The following is a 22,847-nucleotide window of genomic DNA, read 5'->3' on the forward strand; positions in this document are numbered from 1 at the left end:
AATTCAGAGATTAGTGAGAGGGATACAGATCTTTATCTCCAGTGCCCAAAGTACTCAGCTTGTGGTCTTGTCACCACAGTTTGAAAATGAAGTACTAAAATGCTCAGACAAATCAGAAGATGGCTAAAGGGCCATGTGAATCTCTCAACGAGGCTTGAATGAATGAATAAATAAATAAGAGAGAAAAAATATTTTGTTTGAAGAAATGAAATTAATTTTTAAAAAAAAAATTGAAGAAAAATTACTGTATAGAAGAAAAATACTGTAATGGAATCTTGCATCTTAAATGTGAGCTCTAAATCATTTTTAGTTATTCGGTATATAATTATTATAATTTATATTATAATTAGTATTATGAATTCAGACTTGACTAAATAATTTTATGATCCACTGAATTAAAAAAACAAACAAAAAAACATATTTGCTAGTGCTGTCAAATGATTAATCGCATCCAAAATAAAAGTTTTGTTTACATAATATATGTCACAATCTGTGATGGAAGGAGCGAGGAGACGAGGAATCAATTTCAACAGTCTTTAATATAATCCAAACAAGGGGAGTTCACACAGGGAACGGCTGGAGACGCACGAACATGACGAAGTAGACCCGACAAAAACGAACTGAATGGACAAGACCTTAAATACACAGGACAATCAGGGAGGAAGACGAGACACACCTGGAATCAAATCAACAATCAACGTGAGGGAAAAACTGGGTCACAGGGAACACATGGGGAGCAAAAACACAACACAACAGTCCAGGGGCGTGACAGTATATGTGTGTACTGTGTGTATTTATTATGTATGTATATATAAATACACACACATGCATGTATACATTTCAGAAAATTTTAATTTTCATATATAATATAAATTATATGAATATAAATATAGACATGTAAGTACATTTAATCGTTTGACAGCACTAATATTTACACTAACTAACTAACTAAATAAATATATTTGGGAGAAATATGGCTTGTGTTAGTGGGCAACATTGGGAGAGAGAGGTTTGTCTCCCGTGACAAATTGTTTTGTTGCTCAGGATTGAGAGGGCAAACGATAGAGCAAGCGAGTCGGGCCAGATGCTTCATAAACATTTCTGAGACGTGTGTGTGTGTGTGTGTGTGTGTGTGTAACATCAGACTTTAAACTAGGTCGCTATCAAAAAGACTTCTGCTGTAGTGAACAGTCACGTTCTCATTCTTCTGAGAATTTCATCACAGGAGTCACAGGAGGACAGTCAGAGAGTAGAGCAGGACACACACCTGAGATGACAAGTGAACAACTGAAAGAGTCATTAGCAGAGTTTCGTGTAAATCCCTCCCTCTATGACAACCGAGAGGTGCATATGTGAGAGCACCATCTGCTTTGCTCATTAGTGTAACTCATGAGGGAGCTACCTGTGCGGAGAACTCATAAACATTGCCCTTCAGATGCGACCCGTTCTTCTGTTTTTCATTCTTCAGCATCCTTCTTTCTGGGATTACACGTTTAGCTCTCAATGACTGATTTAGCTTCTTTTTTTTTCCCACTTTGGTCTGCCATGATTACTTTTCTTTAAATATCTGTGCACAAATGCAGTTATTTATGAGGACTAGTTTGGCATGATTATTATATTATATTACATTCTATGTTTTTTCTATTTAATTTTAATAATGTCCCAAAATTTAGTAATGGGATTGCAAAATTAAATAAAATTAAAATAAATTAATAAAATATTTACTTTGACCTTCTGAGGTTGACAGTCAACATATTTTAAAGGTTAAGCACCTTCTTTCACTCACCATTTTTCAAAGTAGAACTACTATGTATGTGTCTCAGTTTTCACTTTTCTGTACTTTCTTCGTTTATGTTTTATCAGCATAAGTGGGTGGATGAGTTCATTCCTCTTCCATCTTTGTCTCTTGCTGTTTTGCTTCTTTTTTTTCCTCGTCTGACATCTCTTCTTCTCATATCTCAGTTTCTTCTCTCTTCAGTAAAACACTAAAGTCAAGATGAGGCAGTTGCTTCAGACAGAGAAGAATATCTTGTCAGGATGGTATGGGAATTCATCACTTTCTTTCCCATCATGCTCTCTGCCCCAGGGAGCGACAATAGATGGCTGTAAATTCAAGGAACTTTTCACCTGAAATTCAATACACACTGAAAATCTACTAGATATCCCAAAACTTTTTTGTTGTTGTTGCAAAGTTTAGTATTGCACTGAGGCCACAAAGCAAAACAAGTGTGACAACATTTCAGAAGAAAACTGTCCAAAACTAAGCCCCCATTTTAATCACTAATACTATTACTAATTACTGCTGCTACTACTACTACTGCTAATAATAATGAATAATAAATTATTCTCTAGGAATTGGCATGAGATAGGGCTTCATTTTTTAATGTTTTAAACACAAAGAAATGAGCAGTTTAAAAATGTATGATTCCTGGGTGAATTCCTGCTCATTTTCCTTCAGCACCCAAACACACTTTTAAAAAACGGTCACGTTCAAACTCTGCAGCGTTATCACAAATTCAGCTTGTTTTCCGCCCATCCAGACTGTTGCTGAGTTCATGTCTGAGAACATGATTAAGAAAAGTTTCACTTCAAAGTGTCTCGCTTCGCTCCCTGCGGCGGTTTAATCACTTTTCATGTACACACAAATGTAAGTGGATTTTTGATTAGACGTGGCCAGTTGCAAACATCTGAGCGCCGTTTGTTTAGTCACTCGGCAGCCATGACAGGTGGAATATTTTTGCCTGGTTTTTAATCTTAGATCTGGTGGGTGTGAAGTGCTGTAAGTGTGTGTTGCAGCGAGAGCACTTTTGTGAAGTGTTGTTGAGAGTGCTCTGATTCAGATGTGATACGGCTGTGAATTCTGCCTCCGGCGACTGAAGGAGAGAGAGAGAGAGAGACATCAGAAGTGCTGTTTACGAAGTGTGTGTGTGTGTGTGTGTGTGTGTGTGGACTAATTTCTGTCACAGCAGGGTGACTTTGGCACATAACTACCCTGTCAGACATCATGTTCATGTGGTGGGTCAAAGCATTAGGTTTTTGTGATGTGTGTCCATCTTTCAGACATGTACTCACAGTTTCTGGGTCTGTATTACTGCAGACTCTTATTATTATTATTTTTTTTTCTCTCCCTCGACTTCAGCCAGCTGAAACTAAGGTAGATAACACTACTTGAGAGCAGATAAGAAATGGAAGTGGAGTTTTTGGACTGATGCTCCAGCTGTTGGTGTCACTTGTAAAGTAGTAGTATACTGTACTTTACTTCTAAAGGAGTACTTATAATGGAAATTATATACATACTAAAGTGTGACCTGATGGAAACATTTTTGGACATTTTAAAATATACACATGAAAAAAAAAAGTGTGTGTGTGTATATATATATATATATATATATATATATATATATATATATATATATATATATATATATATATATATATATATATATATATATATATATATATATATATATATATATTATAGTTAAAATTTCAATGTTATAATTTAAATTTAAATTAAAATGCAATTAGCTGAACTTTATGCTTTATCATATATATATGTATATTTATTTATTTATTTATTTATTTATTTATTTTTTTTTTTTGTAACAATGCAAGTCTTTACTATCACTTTTTATCAATTTAACTTATCTTTGCTACTAATTTCTTTCAAGAAAAGTGCTGACCCCAAACTTTTGAACGGTAGTTTATATTGTTACAAAATGCTTCTATTTTGAATAAATGTTGTTCTTTTTGAAAAGAGTTCTGAAAAAAATTATCATATGTTCAAAAACCAAACAAACAAATAAATTAATAAATTAATTAATTACACCAGCTCAACTGTTTCCAACATTGATAATACATCAACATATTCAAATGATTTCTGAAGGATCATGTGACACTGAAGACTGGAGCAATGATGCTGAAAATTTAGCTTTGCATCACAGAAATAAATAATATTTTAAAGTATATTAAAATGAAAAACTGTTATTTTAAATTGTAATAATATTTCACAATATTGCAATTTTTTTACTGTATTTTTCATCAAAGCCTTGATTAGCATAAGAGACTTCTTTTAAAGAACGCACATTCATAAGGTACATCAAGGCTTAATGTATATTTCTGATTAGTACTACTAAATATTAAACTTTTGTTTGGTCTACAGACATAAATATTATGCCATATTAAGTGGTAAAGACTATTGATGGGAGATGTGATGTTATTAGCACACTTTGATGCGTTTCATTATGATAGTTCTGTGTTAGGATTCACTTCTGTCTTTATATGGCATAGAAGTTCTTGCAAACACTCTCTCTCTCTGTTATCTGTGAAACTGAAATTCAGGCCTGTGATGTGATTTCTTCCTAATATAGATTTATTTCCAGGGGAACTCAAACTCAAGCATTATTTAGGTGTGCAGTACCAAAGCCCAGATCAGACAGACGTGCTATATAAGTGTTGGGATGACAGAACCAGGTCGTGTGCGTAGAGCCTGCATTTCATCTGTCAGTCATACAGACAGAACATCTCTCACTCTCTCAGTCTTTCTGAATCATATAATTGGTCGTAAACTTGTAAACTTTTTTTTTTTTTATTGGAGATTGTGGTTATTCTTTGAAAGAATTCAAGATGATATAACCATCCTGAGAAAAAAAAATGAAGAGTGAACGTCTAATATTCTTGAACATACGGATTTCATTACATAAAAACACTAAGTATTGAAGCAGCTTTGTGTAAACAGTCTTTAATTGCAAAATTATAAGTTTGGCACTATTTTAAATGGCAGTTAGGCTTTTCCTTTGATATTGGCTGAATTCCCAGGGTAAAAAATCTGCAGCCAGACATTTTACCAAGTTTATTTTCTTTTATGTTACATTTTAAATGAGTTTTAAGGATTATTTCTTAAGGCAGATTCCACAATGATTACAAAAACAATTTTGAGATAATTCTATTCATATTAAAGGCATTATAGAGACTTGACTGAGAGATTGAAATCTGAATTAGCTGGCATGAGAAACACCCTGAGGGAGTTGGAGGCCACTGACCCAGAAACCTTGTCTCTCTACAGCAGCTTTACCCTTTGACCTGAATGATCAGTCCATGAAACACAGCCGAAATACCGTTAACCCAACCTGTCAGCTCTGTCGCTTTATATATCAGAGGAGAGAGAACAGGTTAAATCTGCATCGCTTTGTACCACTTCACCAGAGAGTAGAAAGAAACTATGAAAATCAGCAGAGGAAGGCCTGCTGGCTTTAAGACCTTGACTTTTAAATAGCTTATGTTTTTTAATGACCATAATTAATGTGATATTAAGTGTTGCACTGGATCTGAGCTGAGAGTGGTCAGATCTCAGGTGCAGAGCCGCTCCATCTGTCTTTTCACTCTTCGCCGGGGATGCCCTGAGCAAGAATTAGTTTTGAATTTATTACATTTGGGTTACATTTGGCTCATGATCTCAGAGTAAGAGAGCTCTTCAACAAAAGATTTAATATTTATAGCTGAATAATAAATAGCCTGTTCTGCTGTGTGATTCAGTCTGCACTGTTCTTGTATGGAACAAGTGATAATGTACAGTATATACAGTAAGCCAGTTATTATTACAATAGAAAATGATCAGAGCCCTGAGCAATACATATTTATAAAATGAACAAAAATGCAGTACCTTTTAAATGTTTGGGATTTTTTTTGTAAAGAAATTACTTTTATTGAGCAAGGATGCATTAAATTGATCAAAGTTATATTATTGTTAATGTTACGAAACATTTTTATTTAAAATAAATACTGTACTTTTTTAAAACTTTATATCAAAGAATCCTGAAAAAATGTATCACTTTTCCACAAAAATAAATTGCAAAACTGTTTTTAATAATAATAATAATAATCAGAAATGTTTCCTCAGCATCAAATCAGCTTATTAGTATGATTCTGAAGGATCATGTGACACTGAGGACTGGAGTAATGATGCTGAAAATGTAGCTTTGCATCACAGGAATAAATTACATTTAAAAACATATTCAAATAGAATAGCTTATTTACAATATTACTGTTTTATTACTGGCTTAAAATGACTTCCACAGCCTTCAGTGTACACATGGCAACCTGGAGCAACAGATTCAAGGTTAATACAACATACTAATCAAGTCAGCTCTGCTCTGTAGTTGGCAGTCTGGTTGTTGACATTTCCTCTGATGCAGTATTTCACAACTCCTTCAGTGTAATAGAAGCTGATTGGAGGTCTGAACCGCTTTGCACTGCACAGCAGTTGTGTGTCTCACCTGCGCTGTGGCGTTCAGCCGCTCTCCCACAGCCTCTCGCGGCCCTCTTAGACTGTCATTTAGGCATTTAAGTTTTTTTCAGTATCCATTTCTCTCTCTCTCTCGTTCATATGCAAACACAGAGCATTCATTTTTTTCGTGGTAGGTGTACGCGGGCAGTCTGCCCAATAACAGATTAATTGGTTTGGAATAGTGCCACTCTCTGGGACTTGAGTTTGCCCTGTGTGTGTTTTCATGCAGAGCTGTGCCATCTGCCTCTGTGGCACTGCCATACCCATCAATATGCCCGTCATCCACACACACACACACACACACACACACACACCGTCCCCTGTTCACTTGGCACAGGACTTTGTTAAACTCTCTCTAACGTCTCTTTGAGTAATGTATTATCGGCCATGTGTTTCTCATAATGAATGGTTTATTAGATGTGCTTGCCATTCCTGCTGCACGCACTTATGGTTAGGGATTCAACAAACCCTAATGCTGAGAATTAAACTTTGGTGAATAACTAATCCCACACATGAATGATGCATCAAATCATTTTCATTTGCCGTATACATTTACATTTATTAATTTAGTGGATGCTTTTATTGAAAATAACAAATAAAGAACATCACAAGCAATTCTTATCTTGTTGGACAATATACTGTAAACCTGTGGAAACATGATGATCTTCATAGGGTTTGGGTCTTTGGACTTGGGCCTAGCAACCATAAAGCAGATACCCAGAACACATAACAACACCCTAGTGACCACTCACTGCGCCCTAGTATCCACCTAACAGTGCCTTAGCAACAGCATTTTAAAAACACTCAGAACACCTAGCAACTCCATAGCAATGCCCTAGCAATCACGCAGAACACCCGGAAACTCCATAGCAACGTCCTAACAATCACTCAGAACAGGTAGCAACTCCCTAGCAATCACTGACAACACCTAGAAACTCCATAGCAATGCCCTAGCAATCACTGACAACACCTAGCAACTCCATAAAGCAGCACACTAAAAACACCCAGAACACTTAGCAACACCATAGCAACATCCTAACAATCACTCAGAACACCTAGCAATTCCACAGCAACACCCTAGCAATTACTCAGAACACCTAGCAACTCCATAGCAACGCCCTAGCAATCCCTCAGAACACCTAACAACTCCATAGCAACGCCCTAGCAATCACTGACAACACCTAGCAACTCCATAAAGCAGCACACTAAAAACACCCAGAGCACCTAGAAACTTCACAGCAATGCCTAGTAATCACTCAGAACACCTAGCAACTCCAAAGCAATGCCCTAGTAATCACTCAGAAAACCTAGCAACTCCATAGTAATGCCATAGCAATCCCCCAGAACACCTAACAGCTCCATAGCAACGCCCTAGTAATCACTCAGAACATAGCAACACCCTGGCAAACCCCCAGAACACCTAACAACTCCATAGCAATGTCCTAACAATCACTCAGAACACCTAGCAACCATATTAAAGAAGGCTGAAATCAACTCCGGACACTTAGCATTAGCAACGACAGAGCAACACCTTAGCAATTACTCAAAATACCCTAGTAACCACTTAGTCAACTCACAATGCCTATCAACTGCATAGCAGCAACCTAATAATGCCCAAGCAATCACCCAAAACATGAAGTAAATTAAATACCAACATAAGTGCTCGGAACACCATAGCAACTGCATGGCAACACCCTGGCGACCACCCACATCACCCTAGAATCACAGGATATTTTTGTCCAGGCAATCACAGAAATATAAAAATCTAGCTACGGAATAATGATGCACTGACGTAAGGTGAAGACATGAGTCGAAAGTGAAAGGTGAAAAGACGGTTCAGAAGATATGACCGAGTCTGATGTCGGCCTGTCTGTCTTTTGCGCTCTTTGTTCTGTCAGTCTCTGTCGATACACTGACGTGTTTGTGTTTGTCTCCTCAGCTGCTGGGTTTCATCTACGCCTGCTACGTCATCAGTGTCATCACAGAGGAAGAGGACAGCTGTGAGTATCTTCTCTTATCTCCTGTCGTGCCCGTCTGTCTGTTTGGCAGTAGTTCTGCTGGTGTGGATGGCTGATGTCTATCTGCTCAGGTCAAAAAGTGTGTGTTAGAGATAAGAGAAATAATGCAAGTCTGTCCAAACAACACATTCTTTCCCCTGTTTATGTGTCCAAAACAGACACTATCAATTTTATTAAAGAAATATGTCTGTCTGATTGTAGTCTTACATAAATATACAGGAGAGGATGGCTCTGTGTCCTTCTAGCTTTGTTTTGTGAGAATATATATAAACCGTATGAATTATCAATGTTGAAGAATATGAAATATGGATGTAAAACCCATTTTTTGATCCATGTGAGCGGGAGCACACTACTCATGCATTTTGTGAGAAACGTTGTATTACTCAACTCAGTTTATAAAATGGTGTTTTTGTAAGTGTGCCTAAAAGTTGAAGTGGATTTCGAGTTGTAAGCACTTTTTTTGCCACAAATACACATTGGAAAATGTGCCTTTACTTCCATTTTGTTAAAACTCTAAAAACATACCTAGACATCTAATTTACTATTGTTTTAATCTGAAATGAACACTAGTGGCAGTAAAGATCGTGAGGTGGAGCCGCGGAATCAAAGTCCCGCCCAAACTCCTGCAGACCCAATCGTTAATTCACAATCATGACACCACTCCCCATTTGTATAGCATCAAATAACTAAATAAAAGCAAACTTATTAGAAAAATGCACACTTTAACATACATCAGCATGCCAAGAACTACCAAAAATGACAGAAAATGTCTTTGGAAAAAATGTATTTGAAGTGTAATTTGATTATTTAGTTTGTCTGGCATCCCATTATATTACATGGAGAGGGTGGGGTTTATGACCTATACTGCATCCAGCCACCTGGGGGCGATCAAAATGTTCTGGCTTCACAAAGACTTGTGTGGCACACTTGTACTATGCTATGTCCTCAAAACACTTTTACCATAGTGCATGATTGGCAAACTAATATATTTTCATGTTTGCATCGTATAACCAGCTCCATACGTATGGCTTTTCTGACAGTAAACTTGCTCTATAGTGCACCTGGTACAGCGTTGCCCTTAAGATGTTGAGTGCTTTGCGAATCCAATAAAACACAAGTTATAATAAAACAGCTGAAAGACTTGAAGAACCAAGCTAAAATGGCGTGTTTGCTGTTTTTTTCAACATTATCAGTTAGGTTTAGGGTCAGGTTTATTGAAGGTGGAACATTATATTCAAACGTGATAGCATTAACTTTTTAGTGGCACTCACCTGGACATTTCATTTAAAAACTGCCATGATGCATGCAACAACCACCATAATAAAATTGCCAGATTCATCAGAGAGAAAGCACTTTTGGCGCCACTCACTGGAAATTTCACTTTGAAAGTGTCATGGAACATGCAAGGCAACCTATTATTATTTTTCAGAAATATCACCCCAGACACATTTTTTTCCAGTGAGCCTGGGTTGTGTGTTTGTGTGGGAAATCTGAATGTGTGTGTACAACGGAGTGTGAAGATGCCAGTAGCAACAAAGATTAGAGTTTGCCAGATAAATCTGATAAACAATCAGATTAGGGTTTGCCAGGTAAAGAAAGTGCATTCCAGTGTTGTATAGATACTGTTAGCAGTGATAGGTGTGCTGTTTTCTTTTGGAATTCTTACTACTTTGGAATTTTGTTGCTGAATGGAATAGGTCCGTACGAATTCACTTCAGTTTCAAAATATTTTTCTCAGTGCATATACACAGCAATTATTTGCTCTCGGCAGAATAGGCTTTAACAGCCTCACTAAGTGGGAGAGGACCAGAGTGAAGCCCAGGGGATGAGATAAGCCACTGAGATGTTTGTACGGGTCAAACACCGGCCCTCCGCTGACTATTAATGTTTTCCCCTCTTCCAAAAAAGTAGGGAATACCGATCTTTCATTTACCACTGCTGAACATTCCCTGGAGGAATGTACCTCATGGATAAGAAGGATTAGATTGCAGAGAATTGTTCAACTTTTTATCCTTTACTTTCAGTTCTTGTTTGCTTTTGTTTTCCAATGACCTTTGAGCATCATCATTCATCGAGAACAGGCAGTGTGTCTGTTTGTATTTTATCGTGCACATGTGCTCGGGTGAACTCTATATGTATGCTCTGTACAAATTGACCAACATCAAAGTTATTATAAGTACGGCGAGGAAAGTTTTATTGCTCCGAGGTTGCTTCATAGCCCCGGAGATTTAAAGAGTGCATGAAATCAAAATGTCCGTTTGGTGGCTTTCATGCCTGTTAGTTTTGAGGACATCTGTAAGCTAGAGCACTGCTAAAAGTTGGCAAAATAAACTTTTAACACATTGAAGCATTTGGAAATTATAATGTTTCTCTTCTAGACTGAAGATATATAAAGACACGGTCTTAAATTTTTGTCCATTTAAATGCTTTCTAGAATGACAGCACCCTTAAACTGATCAGGAATAGCAAGTAGCAAAACATAGTTGTGCTAATGAAAATTTGGAAAAGTAATTTACAGTAGCTACATTTTCAGTACTTCGCATAACAGTATTTGTCCACGTTTGTCCAGCCGTAGCTTTATCCACCTTGTTTTTAACCTTCATTCATCTTCGGAACACAAATTAAGATATTTTTTATGGAATCTGAGAGCTCTCTGACCCTCCATAGACAGCAAGGATATTACCACGATCAACGCACAGAAACGTAGCAAGGACATCTGTAAAATAGTCCATGTGACATCAGGGGTTCAACCATAACTTTACGAAGCTAAGAAAATACTTTTTGTGTGCAAAGAAAACAAAAATAACAATTTATACAGCAATTCTTCTCCCCGAGTTACCGTCTTCCGCCATTTTGGAGAGTACCCCAGAACGTTATCAACGTAATCAGCATTGTTTACGTTCTGCATGCGTGCGCTGTCTACTGAGCGTAAACCATGCTGATTGTGTTGATAACGTTCTGGGGTACTCTCCAAAATGGTGGAAGACGGTAACTCGGGGAGAAGAATTGCTGTATAAATTGTTATTTTTGTTTTCTTTGCACACAAAAATATTCTCGTAGCTTCGTATGTTAGATTTCTATATAAAATGTGTATATTTATATATAATATAAATGATATACAAGTATAAATATACATACATACAAATCTTTTAAAATATATATACAAATGTGTGTGTATTTATATATACGTAATAAATATACACAGTACACACACATATAGTATGTAAACAAACTTTTATTTTGTATGCGATTAATCGCAATTAATTGTTTTGCAACTAGACTGTGCTGTACTAAAATGTTAAATCTCTCACATATGAAGTTTTGGGAAGTCTGATTCATTTTAGTGAATCGATTTGTTCATTATTGGTTCATATAAATCAATTGATTCAAAATAAGCGATTTACATCTTTTAGTGTATGAAAAATGACAATGTGTACAGTATAATATTTTGTTAAATGTTACTCTTCGCCATTGTTTTTTTATAATTATAGTTTCAACAAGTTATGATCATATTTCTTAGGCTGTAGATGAGGCACTTTACATTGCCAAGCTGCCATTTCATAGCTTCCCCAGCATTACTTGCTTGTGAAGGCAATGACTGGAAAGTGTTAGAATGAAATCCATGAAAGCAATGAAGTGTGGTTTTGCAGGTCTGTGACTTAAATTGCATACCATTAAAGCACCAACTGCACCTCCTAAAATATGCACTTCTCCTAAAATATGTATTTTAGGTATCTAAGGGAGATGATTGTTGACTTGTGGTTGTGGGTAAGTTTGAATTTGTAGGCTAAAGCACTTTTTCCTTTCCTCATGGTGCATTGCCATTGGACGCACAGAGATATGTGTGTGTGTGTGTGTAAGCAGCCCAGTGGGTCTATTTTCTATCATGCAAAGCTGTGTGTGGTTCATTTACACGCTCATTTGAAGTGGAGGATTTAATTTCTCCACTGCTCTTCCTCGCCTCTGAAGTTTCCCTCTCTCTGTCTGTCTCTAACACTCTCTCTCTCTTTCTACAGGTGATTTGAATAATAATGTGTCAGGCTTCATTTTTATCCATGGATTCTTCCTCTGCCTTGTCCGCCCTTCCTTCTCATCTCACACGCTCTTTCTTTCTGTTTTAAGTGACTTGCATCCATAATTAGTTTGTAGTCGCAGTCCCACTGTTATCACTGGCTCATTAAAAGCAGCAGCAGTCACTTTGCTGCGGTGTGAATCTAATCTAATCACAGCGGACAGACCGGCCCTTCTGCCAGCTCTAGGGACGCGTGGGCTCTTGAGTACTGTTCTAAGCCCAGATCCTCTCTCAGACCTGCCTTTACCAAAAGAAAAGCAAACCTGGCTTCACATCAGAGCAGGAACAGGAGAGAGAGAATGTGTGTGGGACCTCAAGTGTCTGGCTGGTTATCAGTGCCGAGCAGATTCCTATGCAGGCTTTTTATGAAAGTGGGTCAAAATAGTGTAGAGCTGAATGTATTGTATGTTACATTATTCAGGGGAGAGAGAGACAGGTAAAAGCAGAGGAGAGAGATAGGGGCACACACGTAACGTATAGAGTCAAAGAGAATTCTTTATGTGAACTCGAGTCGTTTTATTTGCGTGAGCTCTATGTGATTTCTACCTGTAATGCAAGGCCAAGCTGACATGGTTTAAACTCCTGCTATATACTGTGCTGTATATATAGACGTTGCTTTTATTTAATGATGATTCGAATGACTTCAGACTAACCCTAACCTATAAAAAGTGCATCTGCTTAGTCAGAGCAGATGCCATATTTAATTTAATTTAATTTAATTTGAATAAAAAGATGGCTGTGACAGATGGACGTATATATTGGTCGATATACCACAGTTTAGGGTTAAAGAAAGAAAATTAAGCAGCATAAGTGTTTTCAGCACTGTTAATAATAAATGTTTCTTGAGCAGCAAATCAGCATATTGGAATGATTTCTGAAGACTGGAGTAATGATGCTGAAAATTCAGCTTTATATCACAGCAATAAATTATATTTTAAAATATATATTACAATAGAAAACAGTTTGTAATAATACAAACTTTTTGCTGTCTTTTTTTAAACAAGAGACTTCTTTCTAAAACATTAAAGATAATCTTATTGCCTCCAAACTTTTGAATGGTATTCCATATTTTGTTTTTGCACATTTTAAGGTTCAATTATCGCAATTAACAAACATTAACTACTTCTTTTGCCTCAACCTCTTAATTTGCTGCTTATTAATAGTTAGTAAAGTAGTTGTTAAGTTTAGGTATTGGGTAGGATTGTGGATGTAGAATATGGTCATGCAGAATATGTGCTTTATAAGCACTAATAAACAGCCAATTGGTTAATAATAGGCATGCTAATAAGCAACTAGTTAATAGTGAGAAATGGTTCCTTTACTAAAGTGTTACCCATATTTTTCATTTATTTAATGCACATCTGTTTTTTTTTGTTGTTTGTTTGTTTGTTTGGGGTTTTGTTTAGCTTATTTGATGTCTAATGCTCAATTCAACTCAATCTTTAAAAAGATAGTCACACTGTTTAATGTAATCTTTAGCAAATAATTTAAATTTTTCATACTATACATTATAAACTTGTGATGCCTAAATTCACAAATAGTATTTAAATGGTTAATTTTAGTTTTTAGTGATTTAATCTTTTATATTGTTTTATACAAACTAGTTTAAATAGTATACATTTTAATATAATTTAGCAGTTATTGGCCATAACATATTTGATAACACTTTATTTTAAGGACAAGATCTCACTATTAATTAGTTGCTTTTTAGCATGCTTATTACTAGCATATTGGCCACTACATTACAAACTATTAATAAGCAGCAAATTAAGAGTTTGTTCAGGGATAACTCTTAATATGTGTTCCCTCTTCTAAAGTGTTACCAAATATTATATACCTGGACAATTAGGCAGTTGCTCATGGAGAGAGTGCTCTCAGATCTGCATACATTGAGACATGCACTCAACTTCTCTCACTCAACTGAGGTATTTTCACAGTATTGTGACTGCTATTCATTCCACCCACCTCTCTTTTTGAAAATGAATAGCGCCCTAGCAGGTAACTTCTTCTGAACAGTTGTACTACAGTTCTCCACCTCCTCTCGCTTCAGATTCATTTATCTATAAGGCACGTTCTCCACCGCAGAAACGGTCTGCATATGAAAAGAAGTCTTTTAGCCAGTATACTGTAGTTAATCATATCACACAAATATCCCCAGCTGCTAGAATGTTTGGACAGACAATACAATAATGAATTTGCAACTTACTTTTAATTATTTAAAAAGTATATCAGTCATTACTCTGACATTTTGTTCATAGCTTGATTTAATTCTATTATTAAATTTTAGTAGTGTTGTACATCTCTAATTTGAAGTTGATCATCTATATTTATGTTTTTAGTGTTCTGGGCTAGTGCTGAAAGTGGCTTGTGGATGAGCAAAATCTTGGAAATGAGTGGTGGTTTGCTCTGGAAGTGTGTGTTCCACACTTTAAAACTTACTTAAAGGAACAGTTCACCCAAAAATTCACCCTCATGTTGTTCCAAACCCATAAAACTTTAAAGATCTATTTGAGCTTCCATGTTTACTGTAGCTATGTGATTCACTGTATGTATGCATGTCGATCATTGCTTAGATGTAAATGAGATTAAATTAAATCTGTTCATCATAAAAAGTGATTGTCTCTTTATAAGACTTGGATCAAACCATTAGATTCATATAGATTATCTTTTTTGGCTCTTCTAAGTTTTGGTTATTTGGATTTTTAATGGCGGGAAAGAAACCTCTCAGGTTATATTAAAAGATATTTTTTTAATACTTTAAGTGTTTCTTAATTTTGTTAATAACTTCATTTGGGTTTCGAAGATTAACCAAAGTCTTATGAGATTGGAAAGACATGAAAACGCTGACAGAATTTCATTTATGGGTGAACCAACCCTTAAAACAAGTCTTAAAGTATGTGTGAAGTTGTCCATTTACTCACATTAGAAGGAATAACTTCTGCCTTCCCAGCATTCCACACATAGCAGCGCTGCTCAGGGTCTCTGGAGCTCCACGGATCCTGCAAACGCTAATGACACATTATGAGCTCAAAGCCTGTCGTTTGTGATAAACAAACCAGCCCTGCTATTTTCCAGCCGGCTGTATGTTTAATGTGCGTAAACATGGAGGTGAAATTGCTCTTGAGATTTGCCGTCTGTTGCGGTTTTATGGATTGGCTGAAAGGTTTGTTTGTGCTTTCACAGCTAAAACACGTTCACTTACAGCACATCCCAATTCACCTACTGCGCAAGGAAAATGTGTGCTTATCAAAGTGCCTTTGATAACTGAGCCATCTTATTAGCGTCTAGCTAATTCCTTCATTATTGAACATAAATTTCTTTGTATGGACATGTATTTGTGTTCGCAACAGGAAGTAAGTAATGTGAGATCAGAATGAATAAAGGTGAATACAAGATTTACATTTACATTTAGTCATTTTGCAGACGCTTTTATCCAAAGCGACTTACAATTTGGGGAACACAAGATGACAATTGTAACTTATGAGTAAACAATCTCTTTATCTCTCAAAATTCATAGTGCAATGCATATTTCAAAATTCCCAGCAGAAATCATGCACGATTTGGGCACATTTGCACACTATTTTCAATATACTATGATACTGTGCTTTGGGGCTCATTCTAATCTCACATACTTATTTATATTTAAAATAGTTGCTATTGGAATTGGGACGCGGGGATGATCTCTCCCTCTTTTTTTATTTTTTTTTATTTTATTTTATTTTATTTATTTTTTTTGCTGTATAGAAGTTAGGAATGAGAGTGTGTGTGTCTGTATTCTCAGTGTGGAGTCTATCACACCGGGCTGAATGAAGCCAGACATCTGATAATGAAAATCTCTCATTCAGAAACCTGTTATTCATTCCTGTCTCTCTGTGTGTGTGTTTGTATTTGTGTTTGTGTGTGTGTGAGAGAGAGAGAGAGAGAGAGAGAGAGAGAGAGGAGTAGTTTTGTACAGATGCAGAGAAAAAAAACTTAATGTATTTGAATTTTAGTCAAACTTCGATGAATGCGTGTGTGTTATATCATATCACATTTCATATGTACACACTGTTAATAATTGTCTGATTTGTGTAATGTGAAGTGTCATAGTCGATATTCCAGCGTTAATGTTCACATTATTCATATTTCTGTCATGCATTATGTCTGTTAGTGGTTTTTACATAGCGATTGTCATTTCATGTTTCATTTGTTCTCTTCGTGGCTCATTTTCCTGTTTCATTTCTTTTCATTCTTTAATTTCATCTTTTGTTTGGTTTTCAGTTGATTTTATTGGTGGATTTGACCCATTCCCACTCTACCATGTCAATGAGAAACCATCTCATCTTCTGTTAAAGCCCGTGCATCAGTAAGTACCTGTGTGTGTGTGTGTGTGTGTGTGTGTGTGTGGGGTGGGGGAGGGAGTATATGTACCACAGATGTACCAAAATCTGACAAAACCTCCTATTGAGGACATTTAAAGATGTCATCAGTTTGAAAGTTGTTTCATAAATGTAAAATATGTAAGGCTTAATTGATGATGGGCTGTTGAATTATTAATTTTGTAGCGAAAACATGGAAATAATTGGTTGTTTTTATCCTGTTATTTGCTCTTTGTTTGCTTGGTCAGTGTTGTTGTGGGTTTTGGTTATTTTGCTGTTTTAGGCTGTGAAGGACCCCTAATTACACGCTTCAGAACTTTCGCCAGCCAATCAGATTCAAGCATTCAACAGCACCGTAGTATAAAATAATTCTAGTAATTATTGAGAGTTTTTAATTAGCAGGTTTACAGCTGTAATAAAAACAATTTAGACGTGTATTGTATGTCCCCATTTAAAAGTAAAATGTGTGTGTGAATGTGAATCCAATCAAACACACTCTGTGTGTGCGAGTTAAGTAAAATAGATCCTCTTACACTTGTCCCTGCTTGCCCCTTATCTGAAGCATTAATTAAAGTTAGTTTTCTTTTAATTAGTGTAAGTTCTTAATTAGTCCATTCATTAAGGATTCTGATCTCGTCCAGTGAGGGATTAGTCAAACAGTGGGAAAGTAAAGGAGCTTTTATACCAGCTAGGACATTTTTGTATTGTTATTGTTAAACGTTACATTGTTAAAGCTCTCTAGTTTAACATGGAAAGAAGTGCCAGTGTGTTGATGTGCTTCCAGTTCAGTTTCATTTTTAACATTAGATCTATGCCAGCACTTTTATTGTTTATGTTCTGCAGAACCTTTTTAAGGTCAGATCTCGTTTTAAAGGCTGGCAGCCGGAAGCGGCGCAAAGTTTGGCCAACTTTCCTCGTTTTTATCATTAGTTATGTGCCAACTAGACTATTTGCATCTTCTTGAGAATAATAGTCTGCCCTGCTTTCTGCGGCTGGATGAGCCAGACTGCTGAAAACTGAACGGGTTATTGACGTGTAAATGTGTCTGGCCATGTATTCATCGTGCTAGAAAAGTTTTGTTCAGAATAACTCATTTTAGATTAGTAGTCTGGGGAAGCTGTTTTCATTTGAGACTGCGTGTTCTCTTATTACACTGAACATTATTAAAGAAGATCAAAGAAACGTATTGTATTAAAAAGATTTATTTAAAGCCTTAAACCAAACCAACTAACTCTAAGATGGATCATAACATTGATTACAACATGAATTACTCATCCCATGAATCATTGTGAATCATATAAGTCAGGGTTTCCCAAACAGGGCTTTATGAGTTGATGAAAAGCTAATAATTGTATTAATTAAGCACTGCATTAATGTGTTTAATGTGAATCTGGGAATGCAGTGTGTCCTTAGCAGTCGAGTCTTTGTTATTTGTGTCTGGATGTTTCAGCAGTATATGAAATTAAATAGCAGCTTAATTGGCAATCACAGTATATGACAGAATAATCACAATACATTTTTGGCCAAGTTGTATAGCCATATATGTAACTGCGTAAAAATACATATAAGATAGAAGCAGAAGAAATAATACATTGCATGTCATTTGACCATCAGCCGATATCAGAGAACTGTGAACATGCAAATGTTAAATTATTGAAATATTAACTTTGACAAAAAGGAAAAAAAAAAATTTTTTATTTTTTGCTGACTTCCATGTCACAGCTCAGGATAGTCACTGCTGAAGTCTTTGGGATTGTGTGTGTGTGTGTGTGTGTTCCTGTGGATTTATCAACCAGTCAGTGTTGTCAGGATGTCATTTTCCTGTGGCTCCAGAGTGATTAGTCACATGACAGTTATGGCTCAGGCTGAAAGAAATGACCTCAGGACCATCGAGTGCCCTCAAGCAGAGACAGCAACACAAGTCACATGCTTCCAAAGGGCCATTTAAGCAACTGCCATTGATATTAATGTGAATGCTCGAGGTATTATAGACCTATTTGTGTTTTACTCCAAAGAAGAAAATTCTGCCAGTGTGACAGGCCTGTTCATCTCTTGTAGAGGGGAACTATAAATCCCTCTGTAAATGCTTTTATGACTGAAAGGGTCTTGATCTCCTCCTACCTGCTGCTATATGCCTTCGATCTTACAGTATGAGTTTTATCTTGGTTTTGATGTGGGAAATTTGGATCAGTGGAGTGGTTCCTCTGAGACCGGTCCTGGCCTCATTTCAATAAGCCTTAAATTATGCAGGCTCTGTAATGAGCGTGCAGAAGAAGCCTTTTCAATATGTGCACATGGAGGTGCTAAACACATTATATTTGCCCCAGGGACATTTTTCATGACAGTTTAATCAGACTAGTTGCAAATGAGCGAAGTACTTGTCCTGTCTCTAGATACACAACCGTTTCACCATCACAGAGAGTTTAATAAATCACCCAGCAGGTGTGTGTGTGTGTGTGTGTGTGCGTTCACGAGTAATTTTGAATTTTTAGTGCTGTAATTAGAGGTTGATTGAAAGTGGATTTTGCTAATACCAATATTTAAGGTGGGAAAACAGGCCAATAAACCAATTAATAAGCTGGTAGTTAATATGATTGTTAAAAATATGAATTAAAACTTTCCACTTAATGTAAAACAGTGCTAAACTTTATTACACATTTAACAAATAATGATTTATCCATCAAAATGTTTTGTAATTATAAAAAAAAAAAAAAAAAAAAAATAAATTAGATGCACTACTGTGCGAAGGATCAGGGGTGGCAAGGCAGCATTTATTTTAACAAAAATAGAGTAAAACAGTAATATTGTGAAATATTATTACAATTTAAATTACCCATTTTATTTATATATATATATATATATATATATATATATATATATATATATATATATATATAAAGAGGTAATTTAAATAATAATAAAAATTATATATATATATATATATATATATATATATATATATATATATATATATATATATATATATATATATATAATTATTATTATTATTTTATTATTACTGTGATGAAAAGTTACATTTTCAGCAGCCATTAGTACACTGATATCAATTTTGAAACCAGTTGTGCTGCTTGATATTTTTGCAGTTTGTTTATTTATTTGTCTTTGTGAATAAGTATCTTCTATAATCTTCTATAAAATTATAACATTTTGTAATGTTTTTATGGTCACCTTTGATCAATTTAATGCATCCGTGCTGAATAAAAGTATACATTTATTCATTTTTTTAACCATATTGGCCCCAGCCATTTGAAAGTTAGTGTATACATTTAAACTGAACCAAAAAGTAACTTAAAATGGCAATCTCATAATAAAATACCATAAGAGAAAGAAGTGATATACAAAATTCATCACAGAACACTACAAATAACAACCATCAGCAGCAGAAAGCAACTATCAGTGCCAAAATGATCTGTTAAGCAGATATATTGATTGACTCATTCTTTTTGTCTTTTTGTGTTTTTCAGGTCTTCGTAAATGAAAGTGTGTCGTGAAGAAGAGCCGGTCTGCCCATTCCTCCTCTCTGCTCCTCTCCTCTGTTTAAAACGCTTCCTAATCGCCCCAAATCAGCCCTTTCTGGAGTTATGGACGAAACACAGCTGCTCCATCATACACTCTGGCACATTATTCCAGCTGCCTCATTTAGACGCTCTTACAAGTGGATGTAAAACATATCTAAACAAAAAGGCCCAGTATTTTGTTGGTGTGGTGTGTGGTCCATGCGTTTGAGTTATTCAAGGGGAGTTGAGATGTTGAGGTTCACCGAGTTCCAGCTCTGTTTGTGTGTGTGGAGGAGGGCCATTGTGTGCTGTTTACCTTCACACAGGATTTGCCCAGTAAAACCGAGCAGGGAGCCGAGAGGAGGAAAACGGGTGCGGCCCCAAAAAAAAAAAGAACAAAGCAAGCTGACCTCCTGTGGCAGTCCAAAATAGAAGCAAAGGAAGTATAAAATATAAATACAAGAAACAATTAGAGCTTTTCTGAGTTGTTTTGTGTCATAGTGTGATGTACAATTCACATAATTCACTGTAAAATTCAGTTTTAGTCTTTTATTTTTTTGATTTATATGCAGTTAACCCCGAATCACACTAAACAATGTATAATAGTCATTAAATTAGATCAAATATACATCTGGCTGATTTGTTTTCAGATGCTTATTAATAGATTTGCATCTAATGCAATGCAATTTGTGCATTTTAAGTGTGTCTTGAGTGTTTTGGGGTTACTGTGCATGCTGTCAGTATTTTTAATGTTAATAATCATCATTTATTGCACAATGTGTTTGTATCAGCCTTTAGATCGAACAGAAACTAGTTTGGGCTTCCTCTGGTAGTCAGTCAGTACCGGCAGTACAAATATTACATAACCTCATACTGTTTTCATAATTGATATTATAACAGGACTGGCTGATGTTATGAAATAGAAAACGGTTCTTTCATCTGAATGGTGCTTGTAATCAAATATTAGTTTGTGAACAAATCGTCAGCATGTTGTTCTATGAATACGAGTAGCGGTTGAGTGGCTGTCAATGTCTTTCACTGTAGATGCAGAGCTACTGTAACTGTTTACTGGAAACATAAACCTCAAAGCACAAATGACTGACCTGACATGTATCATAGTATGTGTGTGTGTGTGACATGTTTTGAAGAGAGGGACTGTGTAATTCTTTCCAAATTGAGATGTGGTCAGTATGTATTTTCTAACTTTCATAGTCACATAGTTGCTTGTTATCCCAAATATTTCATATCATGAGACGTGAGTACTGCTTTGGCGGCATTTTGGGTGCTTGTGGAACTGGATATATTGTAGTCTTAAAGGAATAGTTCATCCTTGCTATTGCTTATAAGTATTCATTTTTCCCTTGAAATGCAAAAAAAGGAGAACTTTTGAAAAATGCTCACGTTGCTCTTTTCCATAAAATAAAAAAGTCAAACAAAGCACCATAAAAGTGGTCTCTCCTAAAAATAAAGTTTATTTATTGACATCTGTGGTTCCATGAAGACACTTTAACAACCATGGAACCTTTCTGTTACACAAAAGGTTCTTCATATTGTTCTTTACTTAGAAAAAAACATAGTTCTTTAAAGAACTGTTCACTGCAAGGTGTGGAACCAAAAATGGTTCTTCTATGGCAACCCCCTTTTGACACAGAGTGCGTATGAATACTGTACGTTCGAAGTCATCTGAAGTCATAGCTTTGTGCTTTTGTTGTTTGGAAAAGAGCAGCTTGAACATTTCACAGAACATCATCTTTTGTGTTCCTCAGAAGTAAGTAAATCAACAGTTTTGTTTCAACATAAGGGCGAGTAAATTATGAAAATGTTCATTTTATAGGTGAACTGCTCCTTTAAATGTTGAAGTTAGGGGAAGTTTTAGCAATTGCCAATTAACTAAATGGCAAAAACTAAGGTTTTCAGCTTAATAACATGGTTATCTGGTTCAGTGTTCTGTTAGATCCTCATATCGGTCATGAATCTATCCTGCCCCCTAGTGTTCAATGTCTTTCTGTACAAGACAGCACAACTCTATGTACCAGGAAAATTGCATTTTGTACCACTCTCTGAAAATACTCCTGTATATTTGTAATTGTAGAGTTTAGGATATTCACCATAGGCCAGCAATGGTAGTCTGCTGCAGAAGTGTTATAAGGAGAAAAAGAATGATATAGATTTATATCACACCTCTCCCCTCATCTGTATGTCTCGGTCTCTTTTTACAGGTGTTTTTTGTAAGCACTTTTTTGTATCTCTTTTCTGTGTTTGGTCTCTTCTCCATAGTTATTCATTGACTGCCTGTCCATCAACACATTTGCTGACCAGAGTGTAAATAGATGTTTGTTAATAAAAGTATGCTTTTCATCTACTGACTACACGTCTTGTTTGTGATTGGATTGGTGCTTCTGTCTCTGTCTTTGGCACACAAACATGAATAAACAGACACACATCCTACAAGCCTCCTCTGAAAATAGAATTGAATCACTGTCCTGTGCCTATTTTGGTGTTCCCAGTCAAACATGACCGGCTTTTTAGAGATTTCTCGTTATGCTATATTATCACTAAATCTTGGAGTTGGTCTTTTTTTGTAATTTTTATTTT

At 35.9% G+C, this 22,847-nt stretch overlaps 1 protein-coding gene across 4 annotated transcripts in view; it reads left to right on the plus strand.

The window, feature by feature from the left end:
- Positions 1 to 22,619, plus strand: part of nkain4 (sodium/potassium transporting ATPase interacting 4) — a 63,711-nt gene extending 41,092 nt beyond the window's left edge. For 3 of the 4 annotated variants that reach the window (XM_058764291.1, XM_058764293.1, XM_058764292.1), the window contains 3 exons: positions 8,226 to 8,286; positions 16,637 to 16,721; positions 20,220 to 22,619. In XM_058764291.1, coding sequence (XP_058620274.1) covers positions 8,226 to 8,286; positions 16,637 to 16,721; positions 20,220 to 20,229 — 156 coding nt within the window. In that variant the 3' untranslated portion in view covers positions 20,230 to 22,619. The remainder of the gene's footprint in view (positions 1 to 8,225; positions 8,287 to 16,636; positions 16,722 to 20,219) is intronic. The other variant, XM_058764294.1, reaches the window with a different exon arrangement.
- Positions 22,620 to 22,847: the final 228 nt, after the last annotated feature.

This window comes from Onychostoma macrolepis, chromosome 23 (genome assembly GCF_012432095.1).
Source record: "Onychostoma macrolepis isolate SWU-2019 chromosome 23, ASM1243209v1, whole genome shotgun sequence".
NCBI classification, from domain to species: domain Eukaryota; kingdom Metazoa; phylum Chordata; class Actinopteri; order Cypriniformes; family Cyprinidae; genus Onychostoma; species Onychostoma macrolepis.